At 44.7% G+C, this 20,749-nt stretch overlaps 2 protein-coding genes across 2 annotated transcripts in view; both read right to left on the reverse strand.

The window, feature by feature from the left end:
* Positions 1–20,749, reverse strand: part of LOC100331694 (bromo adjacent homology domain-containing 1 protein) — a 34,768-nt gene that overhangs the window by 6,794 nt on the left and 7,225 nt on the right. Inside the window, exons 2-4 of the mRNA XM_073933871.1 lie at positions 3,488–4,793; positions 2,234–2,708; positions 24–262 (exon numbers count right to left, since the gene is read on the reverse strand). Of these exons, the coding sequence (XP_073789972.1) occupies positions 24–262; positions 2,234–2,708; positions 3,488–4,780 (2,007 nt within the window). The 5' untranslated portion in view covers positions 4,781–4,793. The remainder of the gene's footprint in view (positions 1–23; positions 263–2,233; positions 2,709–3,487; positions 4,794–20,749) is intronic.
* Positions 15,604–16,900, reverse strand: ora6 (olfactory receptor class A related 6). The gene has a single exon (XM_003200787.4). It carries the CDS (start codon positions 16,687–16,689, stop codon positions 15,685–15,687), a length of 1,005 nt encoding a protein of 334 aa, XP_003200835.4. The 5' UTR covers positions 16,690–16,900; the 3' UTR covers positions 15,604–15,684.

Here is a 20,749-nt window from a genome sequence, read left to right on the forward strand (position 1 = left end):
GTGAGTGATGCTGCAGCACTGACCGCCATGAGCAGCTCCCTCTGTGTGGACGCTCCCACTGGCCTCCAGCCGTTGGTGTCTGGTCTGCGGGTCGACCTGCGCCTCAGGACGCCCCCTGCTGGACGCAGTCTCCGAGTGGTTCTGAGGGGTCTGTGCCCAGAGGGTTTGGGGTTCTGAGGACATTCTCTGGCGGACCGGTTCACCAAGGGCATGCTGGGACATCCTGGAGAAAGCAGAAGCGCAGGAGCGTCTGGAGGAGCCTCTGAAACAGCACAACAGCACAGCTCAGTGGCAGCAGCGCTCCGTACGAGACTAATCACATCTGTGGTTAAAGCAGTGATCTAATTACTCTGTCTGAAAGAAATGCAATTATTCAATAAGAATGGAGTAAAATCAGGGCCTTATTTACTTACTACATATAATCAAGTTCTGCTAACGAAAACTAAAATAATGAGCAAACAAAGAAACATCTGAAAAAACATTTGGCAAGGGAAGAAAAATGAGAAGCTAAAAAGGATAAAAAGCTGATAGATCAGATGTACATCAGTGTTCACCGCATTTGCTCAATACTTTGTTGATTCTACTTTGGCAGCGATTACAGCCACAAGCTTGTTTGAATATGACGCCACAAGCTTGGCATCATCAGGTTGGATGGGAAGCAACAGTGTTCAGCCATTTTCAGATCTCTCCAGAGATGTTCAATAGGATTTAGCTCTGGTCTCTGGCTGGGCCACACAAGGACATTCACCGAGTTGTTGTAGTGCCGCTCCATTGATATTCTGGCGGTGTGCTTTGGGTTGTTGTCCTGCTGGAAGATGAAGCGTCGCCCCAGTCTGAGGTGGAGAGCACTCTTGTGCAGGTCTTCATTCAGGATGTCTCTGTACATCGCTGCATTCATCTTTCCCTCTATCCTGACTAGTCTTCCAGTTCCTGCTGCTGAAACACATCCCCACAGCATGATGCCAACACCACCATGCTTCACTGTAGGGATGCTGTTAGCCTGCTGATGAGCGCTGCCTGCTGTTCTCCAAACGTAACGCCTGGCGTTCTCTCCAAACAGTTCAGTTTGAGTCTCATCAGAGCAGAGAGTTTAGTTTCTGATGCTCTGAGAGTCCTTCAGATGGTAAACTCCAGGCGGGGAGTGTCTTCCGTCTGGCCGCTCTACCATACAGACGCCTGATTGGTGGATTGCTGCACAGATGGTTGTCCTTCTGTAAGGTTCTCCTCTCTCCACAGAAGAACGCTGGAGCTCAGACAGAGTGACCATCGGGTTATTGATCACCCTTCTCCCCAGACCACTCAGCTTAGATGTCCGGCCAGCTCTAGGTAGAGTCCTGGTGGTTAAACATCTTCCACTTAAGGATGATGGAGGCCGCTGTGCTCATTCTCTGAACTTTCAGAGCAGCAGAAATGTTTCTGTCACCTTCCCCAGCCTTGTGCCTCCAGAAAATCCTGTCTCGGAGGTCTACAGACAATTCCTTTGTCTTCATGCTTGGTTTGTGCTTTGTCATGCACTGTCGACCCTGGGCCCTTATATAGACAGGTGAAGCCTTTTCAGATCATGTCCAATCAACTGAATTGAGCACTGGTGAACTCCAATGAAGCTGCTGGAACGCCTCAAGAATGATCAGTGGAGACAGAATGTACCTGAGCTCAGTTTACAGCTTCACGCCAAAGGCTGTGAACTCTGATGTACATCTGATTTTACAAGTGTTTTATTGTGAATAAATTTGCAACAATTTCTAAAACTCTTTCTTTACATTGTCATTATGGGGGATTGTGTGTAGAATGTTGAGGAAATCAATCAATTTAATCCATTTTGGAATAAGGCTGTCACATAAAACAATGTGGGAAAAGTCAATTGCTAACAATACTTTCCGGATGCGCTGTATTTAAAGAAACCTTTTTAATTAATTTAATTACTTGACTCAATGCTACTTAAAATCCAGAGAAATCTCATCATATAGACAACAGAAATCAAACTCTTAATTGTTAAAATCTGAGTCAAAACATTACTGTCAAGAGGAGAAATGGTATTTTATTCAGTCAGACCAGCAGATTCTCCTGCTTTAATAAACAAGTGTTAGCGGCAACAGTAATCTAAATGTAATCCTGAAGTACTCTGAGCATGAACATGTACTCTAGACTCCATCACTGACTACAGCTCATGAGTAACTGCAGGAGTGACCCAGCGGCTCTGAAGTTATAAACTCTACAGGTGTGTGTGCTGCACCTGTTCTGCTGGAGTGTCTGCTGGTGGAGCAGCTGAAAGAGCAGGAGCAGGCCGTCTCGGGCAGTGTCAGGTAGGTGTAGGGGAGTCTGGCAGCCGGGCAGAGGCAGCAGTAGGCAGGGTGTGGGTGCGGGAGTCCTGTGGCGGGCAGCAGTTTAGAGACCCCGCGGGGGCAGCAGTGTGTGTGTGTGCAGGGCAGGGGCCGGGCTGCCGCTGTGGGCCCTGGGTGGGAGATATGGATGTAGTAGCAGGGCTCAGCACACAGGCACGGATGACTGAGGGCCAGCGGAGGAGCCGGGAGCACACACTCATGCCTGATCGATGCCACCGGCTGCTCCTCGCTCTCCCGATATGCCTGCTGGTGGAGGAACATCGGCAAGTGGTGGCAGAACTCCACTGCACCCACTGCTGGACAGCAGCAGCACTGAACTGGCTCCGCATGCTCCTCCTTCACTGACACCGTCCTCATATCAGCCGTCTAGGGGATAAGAGAGTCAACATTACTGCACACATAACATTTCCGTCCATAACTTTTCCACGTTAAAACTGCTAAAACTACTAAACACTGCTCAAAAACCTGTGCTCAGGTAGAGGTGAAGGGACTAAAGCACAGTGCAGACTGTGTAGGGCACAGGTGTCAAACTCAGTTCCAAAAGCTCTGCACAGTTTAGTTCCAACCCTAATTAAACACACCTGATCAAACTAATTGAGTCCTTCAGGCTTGTTTGAAACCTACAGGTAAGTGTGTTGGAGCAGGGTTGGAACTAAACTGTGCAGGGCTTCAGCCCTCCATGAATTGAGTTTGACACCCCTGGTGTAGGGGCATGTCAGTCAGAACACCGATGATGGAGCTCTACTAATGAGCTGCTCATCTACATCAGCAGTTGAATAAGCTTCAATTACAAAGTGATCATGTTTGGAGCTGGCATGGTGACCAGCGCAGGTGCACACACCTCCCTCTCCTCCACACCTGGGATATAAACGAATAACAGATTCTTCACAGGTAAACGTCTCTGGTTTGCTGTTACTTGTTGATTTGAGTCTCAGGATTCATATTTACACTCCAGAACGTCTGTTAAGGGCACATATATAGGGTGCATGTAAACGTACCTTTTTCAAGGCAGTAACGCTTCACTGCACTGAAATAATTTAGCAACTACGCAAAATGACTGACGCCCTAATAATTGCACTGACTAGTGAACAAGGGTGCTGATTGATCCAGCAATGCATTCACAGCACAAATTAATGAAACACCACCTTGATTGGATATCCCAGAATGCTGTGCGGCTGGTATCCTGGATCTTCCTGGAATGTTGGTGAAGACTCAAGGCTCTTGCCCTTGCACACTACACAGATGCTCTCCTGATGGGACGGGGGCCGGCAGAGCTTTATAGCTCTCCATGCGCTGGCTTTCCCATCATTCCCGGCTGTGGGTTTCCCATCATTCCCGACAGCACAGACGCTCCTGTGGTGTGCAGATGGTGAGCTGATATTCAGGAGCGCAGCAGTGTTGAGTCCGGCCAGGCGTCGGGGAGCGGGAGAACACAGATCCATCTTCATCCTCTTCTGGGATGCCTCAGGCCTCCTCCAGCTCTTCCTCTGGGACTCCTCAGGCTTCCTCCAGGTCTTCCTCTGGGACTCTTCAGGACTCCTCAAGCTCTTCTTCTGGGACTCTTCAGGCCTCCTCCAGGTCTTCTTCTGGGACTCTTCAGGCCTCTTCCAGCTCTTCTTCTGGGACTCCTCAGGCCTCCTCCAGCTCTTCTTCTGGGACTCCTCAGGCCTCCTCCAAGTCTTCTTCTGGGACTCTTCAGGCCTCCTCCAGGTCTTCTTCTGGGACTCTTCAGGCCTCCTCCAGGTCTTCTTCTGGGACTCCTCAGGCCTCCTCCAGGTCTTCTTCTGGGACTCTTCAGGCCTCTTCCAGCTCTTCTTCTGGGACTCCTCAGGCCTCCTCCAGGTCTTCTTCTGGGACTCCTCAGGCCTCCTCCAAGTCTTCTTCTGGGACTCTTCAGGCCTCCTCCAGGTCTTCTTCTGGGACTCTTCAGGCCTCCTCCAGCTTTTCTTCTGGGACTCCTCAGGCCTCCTCCAGCTCTTCTTCATGCAGGCTCCCTCCGCTCGTGTCCTCATAGCTCCAGCAGGTTTCTCCAGCAGCAGGCTGTTGAGCGCCTCTGCGTTCAGAGATGCTAGTCTGCGTGTGCGCGGCTCCTGACCTGAGCTCTGCAGTGGTTCTCTGGTTTTGTTTGTTGAATCCTGCTGTTCGTCCAGGCGGGTCAGCAGAACATGGCAGCACAATGAATCTTCTGGCGTTCCTCCTCTTCCTCGTAACGGGTAGAGTTTGCGTTTGCGCTCGTTCACAGAATTCATCGGAGGCGTCGGCAGTCGTTGGCTCTTGTACTGTGCACAGCTCTGCATGTGTGTGTTCATCTTGCTGTTCGGGACTGAATCTGCAGGCCAGGCTCCGCCCACAGTCTCATCATGTGACCAGCCCTCTGCGTAGCCCCGACCCTCGCCACCATACTCGCTGAGAGAAGCTTTTTTCCAAACATGTGTCATCACATGAGGAGACCTGCAGGACAGAACACATTTCCATGAGCATCACTGAGAGAAACATTGTCGACCACAGATATACGGGCACGGCGTGTGTGTGTGACAAGTCAAGGCTGATTTATACTTCTGCACCAAATGCACACATCAAGCGTAGCCTTTGCATGATCACATAGCCTTCGCATTGGTCGATGTGCACATCTCAACGAATGTAACTACACGTCGCAACGATGCATAGGGCAAGCTTGGTAGCGATGACGAGTGTGGGCGGTGCTGAGAGCGGCGAGCCCGATGCAGTGAGCGTTTACAAGTGTGGAGTCCCGTGAAGGAGCTCCAGATAGAGACTGTTGTTCTGTGTTTACCTCTTGATTAAAGTTGCTGCACGATTCCAGCCTCTGAATGAGCGAGTTTGAGCGACTTGTACATAAGGAAGTATTCAGAACAAACAAAAGACCAAAGAAGAAACTCGACACAGAGGAACAGAAACACCTGCTGCCAGCTAGTGTTCAGGAGAGTTACTGCACACAGCAGCAGGAGGATAAATGCAGAAGCACACGCAAGACAGGCGCCGTGGGTCACGCCTATCACTTAACACAAGTATAAACCAGCCTTTGGGGGACGCAATACAATACAGTCCAGTTTTAGAAAACATCACAGCACAGAAAGGGCTCTATTAAGATGCTGGTCAGTCTGTAATAGGGCTGCTACTGGATCTGAACGCAGCTTTTGAAACAGTTGACCATGATATTCTCGTCTCTCGACTTGCTCACTGTGCTGGTCTAAAAGCTGCTGTACTTGAGTGGATCAAATCGTATTTGTCAAACAGATCTTTTTCAGTGTGTATTGATGGATGCATATCATGGAAAGTGTGCTTGACTTGTGGGGTTCCCCAGGGATCTATTCTTGTCCCTATTCTGTTCTGCTTGTATATGTTTCCCTTGGGCTCAATATTTAGGACGTATGGTCTAGCCTATCACTTTTATGCTGATGACACGCAAATCTATGTGCCTCTGAAGCAAAATGAGAGTGCTGGGCTGTGTGTACTGTCTGCCTGTTTGTCAGGTTAAGGCTTGGATAGCAAATCATTTTAATTTTAGACTAAATGAGAAGAAGACTGAGGCAATTGTTTTTGGACCTCTAGCTGGCTCGGGAAAGCGGAATCAAATATTGAACAATTTAGCTGACTGCATTAAATTATCTGTGTAGGTCCAACTTGCCTCAACACACCTGCACGCATGTTTCTAGAAAGCCTAGTAAGAGCTTGATTAGCTAGCCCAGGTGTGTCTGATTGGGGTTGGAACTAAACTATGCAGGACACCGGCCCTCCAGGACCGAGCTCAGTCATGCCAGCCTTAAGTGAAAGGCTTTTTAACTCATGCAGAATTAGAGTGATTAATTCATCATGCTTGGACTACTGTAACTCAATTGATGTTGGCCAATCATATTGACCTTATTCTAAAATGCGGAAGTGCGCCTGTTTTCGCGATTGTCTTAGAACTTCCGTTTCAGTCGCCTGTGGGAGAAATGACAAGGAATAATAAACGGCAAAAAACTACTCGCTCTACAAACAAATGCTTGCATGACTACACAGACCAAGTAGAATAATATAACAAGGAAATATCAGTTTGCAACATCAAACAGCGAAACGAGCAGTTTTTAATGTCTAAAAATGAATAGAAGTGAATGAGAGCGGAAGTCTCGTGCCAAAAAGATTCAAATGGCAGCGCCCGCTCGTCTGCGGAGAATAAGGTCAATATAAATCGCCTTCAAACGGTTCAAAATGCAGCCGCTAGGCTTCTTCCAGCAGCTCTCCAAGTTTATTACTCCTATCCTGCGATGCTTAAATTGAGTGCCAATATGTTTAAGAATTGAGTTTAATATTTTTATCTATGTTTTTAAGGTAATAAATGGCCGGATTTCAACTTATCCGTCTATTCTTATCACTGTTAAAATATCTGCAGATGTTTAAGGTCATCAAACCAGAAAATGCTAGTTGTTCCCAAATCCAAATTTAAAAAAAAGAGAGAGATTGAGCTTTCTCAGTAGTAGGTCCTTAAATGTGGAGTGGCTACTTATGTCCACCTGTGCAACAGTCTCCATGAATCTTTGTTCAGAGAGAAACTTAAACTCCCCCTCCTAGAGTAAGAGCTTTAAATTTAAATTTAAATTTTGAGACAATTGACCCAATCACACCCATCTGGTGTCTTGTTATTTATCGTGGATGCTGTGCAATATGTTGGAGGTATTCTATGTTGATTTATCTTTTTTTATTTATCTTTTTTTTTGATAATTAGTTTTTTGGTTTGTACAGCACAATGGTCAACAACTGTTGTTTTATTTTCCTTTATAAATAAACTAGAACCTAAAGTCCATTGACAAACTTTAATGTTGGCTTGAGAAAGCCAGGGTGACTGCGCTACGACTTGAATGCAGTTGGCAGGAAGCCCAGCGGTTGCTTATTGGTGCTAGGCAGTTGCCAGGGCTTTTCTAGACAGTTGCTAGAGTGTTCTGAGTGATTCCTAGGCAGTTGCTAGGGTCCACTGGGTTGTTAACTGGCAAGCCTCATTTACATGTTTGATCAAATCCTCATACTTAGCAAGCATTTCTAGTGCGTTATAGCACTTGGCTAATTGTTATTAGCATAGCTAAACAATGCTAGCACGTGTAGCATACAAGAAGTCTTATCTGCTCGCATGAGTCAAACTTAAAAAGTGTATGACATCAACTGAGAAATCATTTTAAAGGAACACATGCTAAATGTCTTGCATAGTAAGAAAGAGCAGAGCTAAACCGAAAGTGAAAGTGTCTTATTATTCCTTATCCTGTAGTGCCCTCTTGTGGACACTGTCAGATCCATCAGGCTAATTTAATGCTAAAAAATGCATTTATAGGAAAACTGTTGTTTATGATTACTCCAAAGTAATATAGTAATAATCTGCAATGTTCACCACGTCTTTTGGCCAAAGTTGGGGATTGTATAATTTTTATATGCTAATAAAATAATTTATTATTAAAATGTCATATTTACAATTTCTTTTAAATCAAGAACTATAAACCAATTCGAGATGAGGAGATACAGCAACAATCTTGTATGTGGACGGCACCTTTGGCCAAATTTGGGTTTTATAGCATGAACAGCCTAGGAGAAAAAGTGCTCACTTTGCAGAATAATAATAATAATATGTTTCAGTAGCATAACAGTGTGTTGTTTAATGTTATGATGTTCTTGCTGCTGGTGGGAGAAAAAAAAAAAAGCGGTAATGAAGATCAAGATCCCCCTGACTGAAAATGACCAAAAGCAGCGCATGTTGCTTAGTAGGAGCTTTCTGTATCACTGATGCATTTATAAGGGGAATCAATGCAGTGCCAGAGGCGGAGCACACACACTACACCATCAAGAACAATGCCGGCGCACATGCTCCACAATAAATGTGACTTTATTTATAATAATGTAAATATAAGTTGTTCTTACTTTATATTTTAAGAAGAGGCATCACTTGCATGATATTAAGCCATTCATGTTCTGATACCCAGCGCTCCCTTTAATAAAACTGAAGATAAGCGCAGAAGACATGATGTTCACTGATCATTTCTGACAGCAATATTCACCTTCTGTTCCATTAAACAATGAGCTTTAGGAAAAACAGCTGAGAAGACACGTAAATAACACAAGGATGAGTATTATTGGAGACCCACAGGAAAATTCTATAGTAATGCAGAGTAAATAATATAAATGGTTATTCTGAACCCTAGTAGAGTGAGGTATATTATACTGTATATATTACAGTATCAACAACACTTGTTGAGCCCTACAGCATTACCTGATAAACTAATAAATACTGTAGTACCTTTTACAGTAAACTGCAGTGTATTGCAGTATATTACAGCTACCATATGCTAGTATTGAGTATTTATGCTACTAAAACACTGGTTGTGTGATAATATCACCTACAGAACAGCTAAATTAAAATACTTTACTATAACATGTTTAACATACACTATAGTGTTTATACACGCGGAGATGCAGAGAGCAAAGAGAAAGTTTTATAGCAGTTTCTGCACCTGTGACCTTCCCGCACTTCACCTCAGGTGTGGTTATTACCGCTCATAAACAGACGCTGCCGGATGTGCAGAGTGGAGCAGGTGTCGGGCGCGCGCCTGAAAGTTCGACGCGAATCGCAAGTTGCAGTCGTGACGTCACTCCGACGTCACCGAGTTTTCCGTTTGTTGTTGTTTATTATCAGATCACAAAATGAAGATGTGCACTAATCTGACGTCATCATTCAGCAGAAATGACGTCTTTCCTCGTCAACAACGTCGCATGTCATTAAAAGGCGATGGAGTTAAAGCGCGCGTCATCGGCGCCATTGATCTCCGCTCTGATCAAAGGCTGCCGCGGCGGATCAGACGCACATCATCAAACAGACCCGCAGCTTTAAAGACTCACCGCGTCGAGGATCCGAGTGTGTGCGTGTTCGCTCCTCTGCTGATGTTTCTCTTCCTGCTTCAGCTCAACTTCAGCTCAGCCAATCGCAGGCGCACATGCTGATGCCCACATCCTCTTCGTCCAATCAGGAGACGATACTCGCTCGTGCTCATTATAATATTCATCATATTCCGCTTCCAACTGTCAATAATTCATCACGATAAAAAACACGACACGAGCTGAGCACGTGGGTTAAAAATCAGATTTGCTATAATTCTCCATCTGCTGAAAACCCAACACTACATCTAGAAGGTGTTGAGTTGACTAATAAATGTACTAACAAACATATTTTTCAGAAGCACAATAAAATTACTCCCAGAGGCAAACTTTTGTGGAACTCTAGTACTCTAGTATAGTTAATATTTGGAAAAGAGCCTGGATAACTCCCCTAAAATACACTATTAATAATCAGATTAAGGAAATCCATTTTAGAATAGTACAGACAATTCACCCAGTAAAACCGCAGGATATCTGTGGGGTCTGCAGTGTGGATGAAGACAGCCTTTGCCACTTGTTTTTTGAATGCAACATTGTAAAGTATTTCAGGAGGAATCTAGCCAAATACATTTTAAAAATGACAAAACTTAGTTATAATTTTACATTAAAAGATGTTATTTTTTATGATGAAAACAAATCCGACACAGTCTTTTATATTTTGTTAATCTCTTTATTTTATTGGCAAAGTTTTACACACACAAACAGACATTTGCTAAATCATCTCCCTCATTAACAGGGTTTTGTGTCGAGTTTGACTATTTCTGCAGTGAAAAATCTGACATATGCATCAATTATTGTGACACTTGTTTGATTCCCCTGTCAACTCTTAAAATCACTGGATGTAGAAATGCTGTACACTATACTTTAGTTTTTGTTGATTTTTACCATTGTTGTATTAGTTTTTTTGTTTCGTAATTTGCATTGTGTTGTATGTTTGTTCCTGACGGTTATGCAAAAAAAAAAAAAAAAAAAAGCTAGCACGTGGATCAGACTGACTGTGCTGATGTTGATTTTCATAGATATATACACTAGATATCGCATAGGCACCCTGAGCATGCGTCAATATCGCCGCCATATTGGTACAGTGCTCCCAGGACAAATGTCATTCAACCGCACTAGTCAAGACAGTGTTATTACGTGAAGATGCGGGACTTTAGCGCTGTCTACGAGTGTAGTAACGAGCAAACAAAGAAAACAAAGCACAAAGGCAGAACATTTCATAGGTAATATTCAGTTTATGTTTTTGTATGTTCTGAACTTTTGTGCTAAACAGGTCACGCTATTGATGATAACAGTCACTTACTGCATTCACCATACGGCAAAGCAGAAGCGAAAAGCGGCAAAAGCGGCAAAGCAGCGGCAAAGCAGCATTAACTCGCACTAAACACTCGGCTTATGCAAGTTTTGTTGAATAAAATCAGCAAACAATGCAAAAGAAATATGACAACGAGATGCTGCGCTGCCAGAAACTTGTATTATTGTCGGCTAACGTTAGTGAAAGAGTCGTTCATAACGGAGATTCATTCACAAGCCAATCGCTCCTCCGTCAGTATGAGCAGTGAAAGCAGGAGAGGAGCTGTGTTTCAGAACATGATTAGATCAAATTAAACAGGGAGGGTGGATAGTACATTTCTGTACACACAAACACAAGCTTTTTGTCAGGAATGCCTGTGTGATCACTGATCCATCAATGTAGAAAAGTGACGTCAAATTATCATTTTCGTAATTAAAATAATAGTAATAATAATAATAAAATTGCAAACTTACCACCAGGAAAACTCCCGATTATAGATATATGTGTATGTGTGTATATCTCTGGCTCTGGATGGCCACAGTCCTCCACTGTACCTTGGTCCCGCATTCATTTCAAAGGAGCGCTACCCTGTAGCAAGATGGCGGCGCTATTGACGCATTCCTTCCAATAGACAACAATATGGTAGGCGACATCTAATGTATATATCAATGGTTGATTTTAATTTATTTATTTAAACAGACAACACACAGAATGGAGTACAGTGTCTGCTTTATTGTTTTAAACAACTTTTATGAAAATAAAAAATCTGAATATTGCAGTATTCATTGGCTATTTATTTATTATTCTTTTCCACTTTAAATGTGTGCTTGTTTACTTATTTGTTTGTTGATGATAAGTTCATTGTACTTGTTATTATTATTCTTTATAATCTGCTTTTGTTGAATAAAATTAATATTGCAGTATCTTTAAAAATAAAACAAACATCTAAATATTGGTGAAATAACACAGAGGTTCCCAAACTTTTCAGCCTGCGACCCCTAATATGACGATGCCAGTGACTCGCGACACCTAATATCCTGGTTATGAATACAGAAACCTTGCATGCAATGTCACACACACACCAATACACCCAGGTATATTCTTCGTTTAATGTCAGAGCTGTAAATGGGCCAGAAACTTTAACCTGGTGTTATAAGAATCAATCTGCTGCATCTGACGCTATTGCTGTGTCTTTAATATTATACCACTCGGGTTGCAATCCAATAGAACTAGTAACTATAAGCTACTATAGTAACTATATAGTAATTATAAACGACTATATTTTTCTCTTCAGTATTAATAATAAATCGATTTTTTTAAATCACCAGGCGATCCTCCTTTATTGTCCCGCGACCCCTCGAGGGGTCCCGACCCCCACTTTGAGAACCCCTGAAATAACACACCCCTGCCATTCAGCCCGACTGCTATACTCATTCATTCATTTTCTTTTCAGCTTAGTCCCTATTAATCATGGGTCGCCACAGTGGAATGAACCAACAACTATTCCAGCATATGTGTTACACAGCGGATGCCCTTCCAGCTGCCACCCATCTCTGGGAAACACCCATACACACTCATTTACACACACACACACTCATACACAAGTCAGTGTAGTTGATCAGTTCCCCTATAGCGCATGTGTTTGGACTGTGGGGGAAACCAGAGCACTCGGAGGAAACCCACACCAACACGGGGAGAACATGCAAACTCCACACAGAAACACCAACTGACCCAGCCGAGGCTCAAACCAGCGACCTTCTTGCTGTGAAGCCACAGTGCGACATCCCTGAGCCATGGTGTCAACCCTAGCATCTAAATTGTATGCCTGAATGAATCAAGATGTACACCAAAAATGATGAAAATCCTCCATTATTAATAATAACTGTTTATTATATCAGTTATCCTCAGAATCCGAGTGAAGTACAGCCATGTACAGCAGCACAGTGATCATCAGCAGCTGCTGTGAAGGGTTTATTCTGCATAACACATCACACAGACGGACATTATGCTGATTATCACACAGCTACTGGCCACAAAACTCATCTATTAGACACAAACACTGCTCTGAGCTTTATTCCTTCACTAACTCTAGAATCATATTCAGTGTTCATATATACACGTCACTTTTACTCAAACAGCAAGTCTTTCTGACAGGAAATGACACAGGCTTCTCCCAGCAGATAATAAGGCGATGTACAAGAGTATTTCCCTGCATTTATTAAGTCAGAATTCGGCAAACTCTACACTGTAAAGATATCTGCTCATGAACAGCTTCTGCATGTTTATACAGAAACAGGCTACTGGTCAAGATGATTAGTGGTGCTCAGATGGGTCTGTGTTTAGTTTAATCAGCTGTTATCAGACAACTACATACCTTGGAATGTTGTGATCGACCAATCAGAATCAAGTATTTCATCTGAGCCAATGGTCAAGTGGTTTGTACGTTGACAGCACTGAGGTGTCCACGGCTGATCCTTCCCCTGTCTCTCCTCTCCACGCTGTCCTGTCTGTAATCACCACTGTCCTATCACAATAAAGCTGATAAACCCCGAAAATAATTATTAAAGAGAGAATCAAGTGTTTTAGAGAGCCGCATCCTGATGGTGCGCTCACCCTAGACACGGAGGAAGAGTCAAGCGCCAGCGACTGAACTCAGCATGAGCTCACAGAGCTGCTGCACCTCTGAATGGATCTAGTGAACTCAGACACGGCGCCGAATGAATCTACACTGTTTATCAGCCTTCCTAAAGCACATAAACACAGCTATTCTCTCAATAACATCCATGTTAGCCATTTAGCAATGAAGCTAGAGTCACCGAGCAGACAGAAGCCCTGCCCATGACATGAGTCCACATCTATTTTGAAGTGAATTTCACACACGAATGAAACAAACTTGATCTGTGAATGAAGAGAGTTAACTCAAAGTGTCTATTTACACTTCAGTATCACAATTTATTCACACATGCTGCATCTGATGTGAACGCAGCATGACAGTTCATGACATAAAAGGGGCAGGGCTATTAGTCCTTCAGCCCGAGGCTGTCCGTCATTTAGGGTGGAGCTATTAAGCTATCAGGCATGTAGGGTGGGGCTATCACTAATTTGGGGCGTGGGTATCAGTCCTTTAGGGTGGAGCTATCAGTCCTTTAGGGCGGCGCTATAAATCATTTAGGGTGGAGCTATCAGTGCTTTAGGGCGGGGCTATCAGTCATTTAGGGCGGGGCTATCATATTTTTAAGTTTGGAGCTATCAGTCCTTTAGGGTGGAGCTATCAGTTCTTTAGAGCAGGGCTATCAATCCTTTAGGGCAGCGCTAGTAATCATTTAGGGTGGAGCTATCAGTCCTTTAGTGCATGGCTTTCAGTCATTTAGGTTGAAGCTATCAGTCGTTTAGGGTGGAGCAATCAGTCATTAAGGGCGTAGCTATCTGTCATTTAGGGCGTGACTATCAGGCATTTAGGGTGGGGCTATCACTAATTTGGGGCGTGGCTATCAGTCATTAAGGGTGTGGCTATCAGTCATTTAGGGCGCGGCTATCAGGCATTTAGGGTGAGGCTATCACTAATTTGGGGCGGAGCTATCCGTCCGTTAGGACAGGGCTATCAGTCCTTTAGAGCGGCGCTATTATTCATTTAGGGTGGAGCTATCTGTCATTTAGGGCGTGACTATCCGGCATTTAGGGTGGGGCTATCACTAATTTGGGGCGTGGCTATCAGTCATTAAGGGTGTGGCTATCAGTCATTTAGGGCGCGGCTATCAGGCATTTAGGGTGGGGCTATCACTAATTTGGGGCGGAGCTATCAGTCCGTTAGGACAGGGCTATCAGTCCTTTAGAGCGGCGCTATTATTCATTTAGGGTGGAGCTATCAGTCATTTAGGGTGGAGCTATCAGTCCTTTAGGGCGGAGCTATCAGTCATTTAGGGTGGAACTATCAGTCCTTTTGGGGCGGAGCTATTAATCTTTTAGGGTGGAGCTATCAGTCCTCTAGGGGCAGAGCTAATAATCCTTTAGGGTGGAGCTATCAGTCCTTTAGGGCAGAGCTATTAATCCTTTAGGGTGGAGCTATCAGTCCTTTAGGGCGGAGCTATCAGTCATTTAGGGTGGAACTATCAGTCCTTTTGGGGCGGAGCTATTAATCTTTTAGGGTGGAGCTATCAGTCCTCTAGGGGCAGAGCTAATAATCCTTTAGGGTGGAGCTATCAGTCCTTTAGGGTGGAGCTATCAGTCCTTTAGGGTGGAGCTATCAGTCCTTTAGGGCGGAGCTATCAGTCATTTAGGTTGGAGCTATCAGTCCTTCTGGAATGGAGCTATTAATCTTTTAGGGCGGGGCTATCAGTCCTTTAGGGGCAGAGCTATTAACCCTTTAGGGTGGAGCTATCAGTTCTTTAGGGCGGAGCTATTAATCCTTGAGCGTTGAGCTATCAGTCGTTTAGGGTGGAGCTATCAGTCGTTTAGGGTGGAGCTATCAGTCATTTAAGGCAGGGCTATCAGTCAGTTAGGGTGGGGCTATCAGTTATTTAGGGTGGAGCTAGCAATACGTTAGTTTAGGGCTCTCTGTACTTTAGGATGGAGCAATCAGCGGGTACCTCGTTTCTGCTCTGCCTTCATCTACTCGTCAATCTTCCTTCATTTTGTTAGTAATTTTCCAACAATCCAGTCGCTCGGTTCCCAAAGACAAACATTATTTCTCATGTCAGGACTGTTTAGAGTGAATGCATCCCACAACAGAGGACAAACACCATCTTAACTTCTGTTTCATGATGACTTTAAGTATGACAATGTGAGCTAGCAAAACAAACACAGAACATTTAGATTTCAAGACAAATGTAATGTAAACACACCCCTGTAATAATCCTCCGCACTACAAGAGCTTTACACTGAAGAGGGCGAAGATCCAGATGTGTCTGCTCCATCATCATCATCATCATCATCATCAGTGTGTGTGATGAGGAGGAGGAGTGTGTGTCTGTGTGTGTTTGTGAGTGGATGATGAGGAGAAAACAAAGCGTGAGGAGAGAAGATTCAGGTGTCTCTGCTCCATCATCATCTTCTGTGTGCGTGTGTGTGCGTGTGTGTGTGTGTGTGTGTGTGTGTGTGTGTGTGTGTGTGTGTGTGTGTGTGCTCCTCTAATAATCCTCAGCAGTATAAGCGCTTTATGCTGAAGAGGTCGTTGCCGATGCCGTAGACGTACGGGCTGAGTGCGGTGTAAATGGTGGTGATGAAGAACTCCACCTCCGCCCACAGAGGGAAGCTGTAGGGGTCAAAGGCCAAATGCAGGAGCAGATACACACTCCAGTCCAGCAGGAAGAGCAACATGGCCGCCAGGATGGCCAGCGTGCTGCGCAGGAGAGAGGAGTGGTGGTGATGAGGGTGGGGCTCCTCCGCCTCTCGAACCCGCACGGCGCGCTGCTGCGCCAGCAGGACCCGCACCATCAGCACACTCGTCACCGTGACGACCAGCAGCGGCAGCACCACACACACCAGCAGGAACACGTACTTGTAGATGTGTGTGAGACACGGGGAGGAGGACGGGCACTGGAAGAAGTCCACCGGGCAGCGCTCGAGCGAAGAGTTGGAGACACTCCAGTGTGTGTTAACCAGGAGCGTGGGCAGACCGAAGGCGAGCGCCACACACACACACAGCACACACATACACACCGCCCAGCGCAGGCTGTCCAGCAGCACGGGCACGTTCACATGCGAGAACACGTCGTGGAGCTTCTGGTGACGGTAGATGCTGATGAGTGCGGTGAAGAGCACGCTGCAGACCTCCCCGAACACCGTCAGGAAGCGCAGCGCGCGGCAGGAACACACACCGATGCAGGACGGAGAACACAGCAGCAGAACATCATACACATCCACCATCACCAGCTGCTGCAGGTTGGCGGAGCACAGAGCCAGCAGGAACAGCTCGAACGACTTCAGGTGTGTGTGTGTGTGCAGGATGGAGACCAGGAGCAGTGTGTTTCCCACAACACCAATGATGGAGATGAAGAGGCGCAGAGAGAGGAGATTCACCTGTATCTGCTCCATCACCATCACCTGTGTGTCGTGTCTGTGTGTGTGTGTGTGTGTGTGTGGATGAGAAGGAGGAGGCGGAGTGTGTTTCCCACAACACAGATGACGGAGAAAACAAAGCATAAGGAGAGGAGATTCAGCTGTTTCTATGTTTATACTAATCTCTAAACAGGGCTCGAAATTAACCTTTTTGCTTGGTAGCACCGGTGCTTCTAACTTTAAAAATGTAGGCGCATCAGGCAAAATTTAGTCGCACCCACCAATTATGAGCACCGTTACTACAAGTTTTATACAAACATATTTATTGCATTTGAAACCAACAGTAATCAAACTAACAAGCAAAAAAAAAAAAAAAAAAATATATATATATATGCAAGCGTGAGGAAAATATGTCTCAACGAAATCCCGTTATCACAAGAAAAAAGATTTTTATAACATAACTGAGTGACCAAAGCATACACGGAGCGCTCACCGGCCCTGCACACACTGCTGGACATGAATGAATCTGTTAAGGGTATAACTGTGCTGTTCTCACGGGTGCTGTCTGATATTGCACTGATGCTTTTGACATATACTGTACCTTATTATATGCATACGTCATGTTAATAGCAATACTTTTCATGAGTAGCGATGTTAGTTTACTCAGTGTAAGGCCGTTTGTGATGGTGTAGATGGTGTTTAATTTTACATATAGCTGCCACTTGCACGGCGGACAGCATCTGGCGATTTATATGAAGGAATAAACAGAAGCTCTCGTGCTAGATGTGGCAAACAGTTACCTGAAAACTCCATCCCACAGACTTTTCACAGCGGACTTGAAGCCAATGGAAGTCTTCTACTCCTGGAAAAGTGTAGATGGTGGATTAACATTCAGCACATGATCACCAGTACGTTGTGTCATTATTTGTGACTAGATGGTTTCTAAAACTAAATCTGTCAGTGGTATCTTCATTCTCATCGTCAGCGCTTTACAGTTTTTCGCAGTAGCAGCTCTCTCTGTCATCCCAAGCCAGAAGGCATTGACTGAGTGATTGACAGCTGATGATTCAGTGCTAGAGCAATGGGCCAATAAGAAGAGCGTGAAGGCGGGACAAGCATTACGGTCTTGGATTTGTTTACTGCAGCAGGTTGACATGGCAACTGTTTTAAACCATTCCTGAGCGCTGCGTTTCGCCTTTCAAGTGCAGACAAAGAGCTTAGAGATGCAATCTGCGTGAATGTCGCAGAATGTGGTGAACATTTTGCAGTAAAAACGGGTCGCACACAACAATTTTAAGCACTCGCAGAAATGCTCCCAAATATATTTTAAGGGTGCATATGCGACCAAAATGGACGCAATTTCTAGCCCTGCCTAAAGTTGGGTCAGTATGGAAAGCACAGATAAAAGAAAGCAGTGATTTCCAGATGTACTCTGACTTGAGTTTCACTGCAGACTATATGAACACAAAATATTGGATGTTTTGTCAGGAGCAGAGATGGGCCGAGGATCACCAACAAATACGAGAGAAAATGACTGAGATGTTCAAACACAATGCTCCTCAGAGCAAGAGAGGAAGACATGTGGATATTTCACCTTCAACAGTGCAGAACATCATTAAAGATTGAAGGAATCTGGAGGAGTTTCAGTGCGTAAAGGACACGAGCGCAAGCCTAAGCTGAACAACCGTGACCTCCGACCCCTCAGGGGGCGCTGCATCAAGAGTCCTCATTCATCTATAAGCCAGATCAGCACATGGGCTCAGCACTACTGCGGGAAACCTTTGTCAAGCACCACAATACAGAGTCACATCCACAAACGCCAGTTAAAACTGCACTGTGCCAAAAGGAAGCCCTATGTTAACGGTGTCCTAAAGCACCGTCCACTTTTCTGGGCTCAGAGGCATCTGGGATGGACCATCACACAGTGGAGATGTGTACTGTGCTGTGATGAAGCAGTGTTTCAGGTGTTTCTGGGAGAAATGGACGCCGTCTGCTCCAGACCAAAGAAGAAGAGGATCATCCAGACTGTCACCAGCAACACGTCCAGAAGCCAGGCTCTAGGGTTGTGTCAGTGCCTTGTGTCTTGGCAAAGGTAGCCTGATCCTGCTCTGATGCTCCATTAATGCTGAACAGCACAGGGAGATTCTGGAGCTCAATATGCTGCCTTCTGCTCCAGGGACGCCCATGCAGAGTTCAACAAGACAATGCAGAACCACATTCAACTCACATTACAGAGTCATGCTGCGGAGGAAGAGGAGACAGATGCTGGACTGGCCTGCCTGCAGTCCCGACCTGTCTCCAATAGAGAATGTGCGGTGCAATTTAAAGTGCAAAATGCCACAATGAAGAGCCTGTACTGTTGCTCACCTTAAGACTTGTTTGCAGGTAGAATGGGACTGAATAACTCCTGAAACACTTCATCACTCGCTGTCTACAGTCCCTAAACGCCTTTAAGTGTTGTGAAGAGCTGTGGTGTAAAGTAACTATTTGCAAATACTCAAATGACTGTAATTGAGTAGTTTTGCTCAGAAATTTAAAAAATGTGCACTTTTATCTACCCTTGAGCACATGTTTACTGCAGAATCTGTACTTTTACTCCACTGCTGTCCTTCAACCTGCAGTCACTACTGTATTTTCTCTAGTCTATATGGATTAGAGAAATCAGTCCTGTGATTCCTGTCCAATCAAATCACACACAGAAGGTAAATCACATCATAACGAACTTCTTCAAGACATGTGCACTTTACATTGCAGCAAACTGTTTGGAAGCATTAAAAGTGTCTAAGAAGATGTTCAAAATCTTTAGACGCATTGACCCAGAGACTGTTTAGATCAGGGATGCCCAAACACAGTCCTGGAGGGCCGATGTCCAGCAGATTTGAGCTCCAACTTGCCTCAACACACCTGTACAGATGTTTCTAGAAAGCCTAGTATAAGCTTGATTACGATTAGCTAGCCCAGGTGTGTCTAATTGGGATTGGAACTAAACTTTGCAGGACACTGGCCCTTCAGGACTGAGTAAGAGCACCCCTGGTTTAGATGCATGTCACTGATGAGAAGATGATCAGTTTGATGATCAGTATTTACTGTACGATGACCGAAATGGCCTTAAAGGGCCATGAAACCCCCTCGTTTCAGCAGGGTGTTTTCACACCTCTACTTTGGAAAAAGTCAGAAAAGTGGGCGTATCCAGCTCTGTTTAGGGGGGAGTGTTGGAGGAACTAAAGTGGGATGGTGTGGGAGTGTCTATTTGGGCACGCGCGAGTTTCAGTCAAAATACACACACATGAGAAAGTGATGGTGTTTAACCTACAGGGACATCTGTAGTCGAATTATTTGCCAAATTATTAAATGGTGGACTTTAACTGCAGTTTGGCTCTTTCATTCAGGGAATTCATTCATGCCCCTCGCGACAAACGCGATATTTGATTTGAGGATCTGCTCTAAGCGTGTATTTTTCATGCAATGTTTGATACCGCACGGCGAATGACAGAAAAAAAACTCTGCATTTCCCGGAAACTTAGATGGTCACAAAATGCGGTGCTGTGTATGCACTCAGTGCAATAGTTAACTTAATTCGATACGAACAAACTGAATAAACAAAGAGCACTGGTCGCTCACTTACCAAATCTGTAGAGACAGGACAATCACCAGCAGCTAGAGCCGCGTCTTTATGAAGAGGAGACTAACGTTACAAGCGAATCCGGATTTCAGCGTTTGCAGATGCGAACAGCTCTTAGGTAAACAATGTTCCTCCTTAGACACGCAAGTTATTGTTGTAGAGCGTCGCGTACACTGTTAATCCACACGTGACTCCAGATGAGCTCTCACAGAGAGAAAATGAAAACGAAACTTAATGGCAGCAAACTATAAAAGCAACACTTCACGCTTGTTTTGCCAACACAACGTGGCGTCTCTGTCGTCTAAACACTGTGACAGTAATGAATATTAATGAAGTTGCACAATAGAGCGCGCTGATTGGTTTGAACCAAGCTTTACTCATGCATTAATGCATCACACTGTAAGACGTAATAAGACACACTCTGGCACAGACGTCCAGTCTGCACGCTGGAATACACGCTATTATGTCATGACCGTGACGCAGCTTCAAAAATTTGTTTCAAACCGGAAGTACGAATTTGCTTGAAATAACGCAAAAACAACCAATTTACACTTTTTAGTGAAATATAGGTGTCCTAATAGT

This window comes from Danio rerio, chromosome 20, assembly GCF_049306965.1.
Source record: "Danio rerio strain Tuebingen ecotype United States chromosome 20, GRCz12tu, whole genome shotgun sequence".
Taxonomy (NCBI): Eukaryota; Metazoa; Chordata; class Actinopteri; order Cypriniformes; family Danionidae; genus Danio; species Danio rerio.

Coding starts and splice junctions, on each gene's coding strand:
- ora6 (XM_003200787.4), bottom strand. CDS start 16,689: ATGCTTTGTTTTCTCCGTCATCTGTGTTGTGGGAAACACACTCCGCCT.